The 5,462-nt window shown below is 33.5% G+C and overlaps 1 protein-coding gene across 1 annotated transcript; it reads left to right on the forward strand.

Moving 5' to 3' along the window:
* Positions 1-455: 455 nt before the first annotated feature.
* Positions 456-4,246, forward strand: med10 (mediator complex subunit 10). The gene is given in 4 exon segments (NM_001017699.1): positions 456-696; positions 879-962; positions 1,865-1,967; positions 3,898-4,246. Coding segments are annotated over 4 exon segments (405 nt in total). The 5' UTR covers positions 456-574; the 3' UTR covers positions 3,994-4,246.
* The last annotated feature ends 1,216 nt before the right edge of the window (positions 4,247-5,462 follow it).

Consider the following 5,462-nt stretch of genomic DNA (forward strand, 5'->3'; position numbering starts at 1 on the left):
AGACTGAGAAAAACTAATATCACAGTAACTTGTATTTTTAGTTTCTCTCAGCCAAATTCCAGTAAGTAAGGGATTAAATAAATAAATAAACGAGCAAACAAATAAATAAACAAATAAAGCGTATTTGCCCTGTGTTTGTCAGTAAGGGGTTAAACATGCATCAGGCTGCAAACAAGTCAATACAACACCTTCTCTTGAACGTTGCATTGCACACAACAGTGCACAAGCAGAGCATGTCATCAGCATTTAACATTTTATTGCCTATAAGTTGTTTTGTTTTACATTCAGTCTCGACCACTGAATTATCTCCACCATGTTTCTTTACGACGCTTTCTAGAACGTTTAACAACAGCGTCTTTGCAGCATTTAGAAATGCTTTACAGCACAACGAAAGCTCTGTTACCCGGGTGACAGTCCATTCTCGCACACTATTGGATGGAAGGCAGCCGGAAAGCAGTTTGCTGTCATGGGAGCTACGCTAAGTGAGCGGATGACTATCTTTTGTCAATAAGTATACAGTTATATTCTTATTTAATCGACCGTGCGCTTAAATTTACGTTAAATTAACCTCGCCATGGCGGAGAAGTTTGATAACCTCGAGGAGCACCTCGAAAAATTCGTCGAAAACATACGACAGCTCGGAATTATCGTCAGCGACTTCCAGCCCAGCAGTCAAACAGGACTCAACCAGAAACTGTGAGTTAAAATCACAATGTTATTTTTTAATACTAACCCAAACCCTTTTGTTGGATTTTAACAAAGAATTACTAACGTTAGCAACTAATGGCGACGTTTCAGCTGTTGCATTTGCTGGCTCTTTACCAGTAGTATTGCCTCATTTAGATGGAAAATAAATGATTTTGTTATTTATTTTTCAGGAACTTTATGATCACAGGACTTCAGGATATTGAGAAATGTCGACAGCAGCTTCATGATATCAACGTACCTTTGGAAGTGTTCGAGTGAGTTTTGCATATAATATAGTCCAGTTCAATGTGGACATGTCATTGGCCCATGAACATTTCCTGCCTGTTGTCAAACTACTTCCTAACCGTAACAAGAGGCAGTTCAATCACAATTTAATGCTAAAACAGCTATCATAACATTATTTTTCAATATGTGGCTCTTTTTTGGTTCTTGGATGCTATAGAAATTAAAAATGTAAAACAAGAAATACATTGGGACCATCGTTTTTTGTTCACATCCCTCAAAATGGTTTATACACTACTGGCCAGTAGACTTTTTAAATGTTTTATAATAAGTTTCTCCTGCTCACCAAGGCTGCATTTATTTAACCAAAAATACAGTACATATTGTAAAATTGCGAAATGTTATTGCACTATAAAATAACAGTTCAAAAGTAGTTTATAATTTAATTTAATTCCAGTGATTTTAAAGATGGATTTCCAGCTTCATTACTCCAGTCTTCAGAGTTACATGATCCTTCAGAAATCCCTCTAATATTAATAATAATAATAATAATAATAATTATTATTATTAGCAATAAATAAGAAATAAATAAATAGCATACAAGGAGAAAACAGTTATTTCAAATTTTAATAAATATTTAACAATTCAACTATATATATATTTTTACGTTTAATAAATAAATTAATAAATTGATGAAAAAAATAATTTTCTCAGAAAAACATGAAAAACCAAACTTTTGACTGGTAGTGTTCTTTAAATGCCCTCAACTGTAAAAACCTTAAAAATAAATATAAATGGTGGTCAGATTTTTTACAGTCATCCACATTCTCTACCTTTTAAAATACCAAATTGCTAAAAAAAATTAGACGTCACATCTGTGCAAAAATGTAAATGGCTGTTATAGATTATTGATGTTTTTCCCTTTTGCCCGCAGGTATATTGATCAGGGTCGTAACCCACAGCTCTACACCAAGGAGTGCTTGGAAAGAGCACTGGCTAAAAATGAACAAGTCAAAGGAAAGATTGACACCTTGACTGTGAGTATTGGTTCAGCTTTGTCATTCAGGTTGCATTTCAGGGCTGCACAATATATAGTTTCAGCATCGGTATCACAATGTGATCATTTGCAATAGTCACATCATAGAATATGCAATGTTGACTCACAAGTGTTTTTTTTAGGCCTGTGACTGTATGTGGATTTTAAAAGCATTCAGGCAAAAGAAAGTTTTCTTTATAACTTTGAAAAAATCATTAATGACAAATTTTATTGAATTGTTTTTACAACAAAGACTATACAGCATTAATAATATGCAGTTTTGTTTTTTTTTCTTTATATTGTTTATTCTATTTTGTGCAGATGCACAGGTTCTTCCCAGTCAATCTGAAATTATAAATTCTTTCTAAATAGTTATTTAAGTCATCTTGTGAAATTGCATTCATATCGCAATATATATGTATTATTACTCGTATTACTCATTGGCCACTTTGTTAGGTACACCTGTCTAACTGCTTGTTAACGCAAATTTCTAATCAGCCAATCACATGACAGCAACTCAATGCATTTAGGGATGTAGCCATGGTCCTGACACACTGCTTTTCAAACTGTGCATTAGAATAGGGAAGATTTAAGCGACTTTTACCGCAGCATAATTGGTGCCAGACAGGCTGTTTTGAGTATTTCAGAAATTGCTGATAGATTAGGACTTTGATGTACAGTGATCTCTAGGGTTTACAGAGAATGGTTTGAAAAAGAAAGAAAAAATCCACTCGTTACAACCGAGGTATGCAGAAGAGCATCTCTGAGCACACAACATATCACAACTTGATGGGCTACAACAGCTGAAGACCACACCGGGTGCCATTCCTGTCAGCTAAGAACAGGAAACTAAGGTTACAATTCTCACAGGATAAGCAAAATTGGACAATAGAAGATTGGAAAAACGTTGCCTGGTCTGATGAGTCTCAATTTCTGCTGCGACATTCGGATCAGAATTAGGTGTCAACAGCATGAAAGCATGGATCCATCTTGCCTTGTATCAACGGTTCAGGCTGGTGTTGGTGGTGTTATGGTGTGGGGTATGTTTTCTTGGCTAACTTTGGCCCTATTATCTATCCCTTTATGACCACAGTGTACCCATCTTCTAATGGCTACTTCCAGCAGATAACACACCATGTCATAAAGCACAAATTATCTCAGACTGGTTTCTTGAACATAACAATGAGTTCACTGTACTCAAATATTCAGATATTTTCAGTTATTTGTTGAATCTATGCCATGAAGGATTAAGGCAGTTCTGAAGGCAACCCGGTACAAGTAAGGTGTACCTAATAAAGTGGCATATAAATATAAAAAAAAAAAAAAAAAAAAAAAAAAATATATATATATATATATATATATATATATATATATATATATATATATCTTTTATATTGCAAAATAAAATATTGCTAAATCCAGTTAAATGCAGCCCTAGTACATTTTTATGACGATTTTAAAATAGAAATTCTTTTTCTAGAAGATTCTTTACATCATCTCTGCATTTTGAACATTGTCTTGTAAATGCACCGCCAGAGTTTCAGAGTTCTACAGTTTTTGTATCATTGTCAATGCCTGTCTATTTTTCGAGTGCCAGCAAAGGAGTTGTTCGTTACAAAAGGGCATCTTTAATTTCTTTGCTGAGGTATTCATTGTTATAAGAGTTGTTATTACACTCATCACTCTTTTGCAAATGAACTGTCTTTTCTTATTCCAACACCTACTTCTTTGGAAAATGTACTTGCGTATTAATATATACCGAATACTATCTACTTCATTATCTACTATATACTTCAAAATGCCAGACCATTCTATTGCTTTATATGTTTCAGCTGTAAATGAATAATAATGATTTTTTAAATTAATACTAGCTAAACTACTTCATTTTACTTTCTTTACAATATTTTGTGGTTTTCTTTTTGTTCCACCAGAAATTTAAAAGCCTCCTCATTTCTGAGCTGGGAAAGGTTTTTCCTGAAGAAATGGCTAAATATAAGGCCATTCACGGTGATGACCCTCCTTCATGATTTACCAGTGCCACAACACTTCAAGTGCGAGATGTACATATGTTGATATTTATGTGACATGCTTTTTCAAATCATTGTTCGGATTTTTACAGCTTTTTTATCTTTGTATTCCACACATTTACAGACTCAAAACTGGGGGGATATTTTGAAAACATCCTCAAAACAGTGAAAACATTTTTTTTCTCATGCACTGTAATTTTCGCAGCATAATTTTTATTTTTCAGTTGAATAAATGGGTGATCCCCAAAATTCAGTTGTTCTGCTAATATCAGCCCCTTTCTTTTCTAACTGGTTGCATTGGTTCCAGTGGCCTCAGGTTACTTCCTGCATGCGCTCTTTCACTCTGCTGTGTAATCTCACACTGCTTGTCTGGTGTCGTGGTGATGGAATCGACTCGTAAATGTTCTCCTTTAGCAACATTACATCATTCACGACGAGTCCTGCATCTGAACTGTTTGGTTCATTAGAATAAGTGGGGAAAAGCTGAAAAAAAAACCTAATTCAGGCCATTTTAAAAACTCTGGTGTGTATTACAGTAAAGTACAGGCATCAGAAATTCATTTTCTATAGCAACAGATTTATTATTTTTATTGCAACAGGTAATTTCCTAGTGCTATTTTGACTCCTTTAAGCTAGTATAAGTTCTCAACTTCTAAAAATACAATTGCATATATGTGTAAACAACAAATGTTTTTTTTGTTAAAGTGACAGTTGAAAATGAAAATTCTGTCATCATTTAATTGTTTTTTTTTCTATTCTGTTAAACACAGAAGATAGAAATAACATATTTTAAAGCCTGTAATAATTGACATCCATAATAAGAAAAGCAAATACAGTGCTTCCCACACATAGACTTTACTTACCTTTGCCCAGGTATGCTAACGGCCGCCCAAGTATATTTAGTGGTACATTTTTTTACACTTTTTTTTTTACACTTACTATCCTTACACTTTTTTTTTTGTATCTGCCCAATATAAACAACCATTCACGAGTGATTAAGTAGTGGAAAATCTCTCCTTTACCCGTTTCAAACTGCTCGTTCTATGTGCTCGAGAATCGTAAACACACCCACAGAGAGCTGCACCTTTTTTGCATCCGGCTGGCGTTTAAAATGTCCAGCATTTGGTTTTGCTTTCAGTTTCTATGCTGTCATTAATTTTATGTGTACAACTGGGAGAGCAAGAGACATTAAATAACTAATTCTTTAATCTAAACAACTTAGAAAAACTACTAGATACTCAGAGGTATTTAAATTGGCTACAGTTTGTACACCATAAGAAATGGGTAATTAACTGATTTGTCTAATTTAAATAATCTACATATTTTATTCTTGTTATTATTATATTTTTTAGAGATATTGTCTGTTTTTATTTTTTTTCTGTCATTTATTTCTTATTTTCTGTATATTTTATTAATTTGATGGTCAATATTATATTGATATTACATTTTTATACATCTAAAATGCTTTG

Source organism: Danio rerio, chromosome 19, assembly GCF_049306965.1.
Source record: "Danio rerio strain Tuebingen ecotype United States chromosome 19, GRCz12tu, whole genome shotgun sequence".
NCBI classification, from domain to species: Eukaryota; Metazoa; Chordata; class Actinopteri; order Cypriniformes; family Danionidae; genus Danio; species Danio rerio.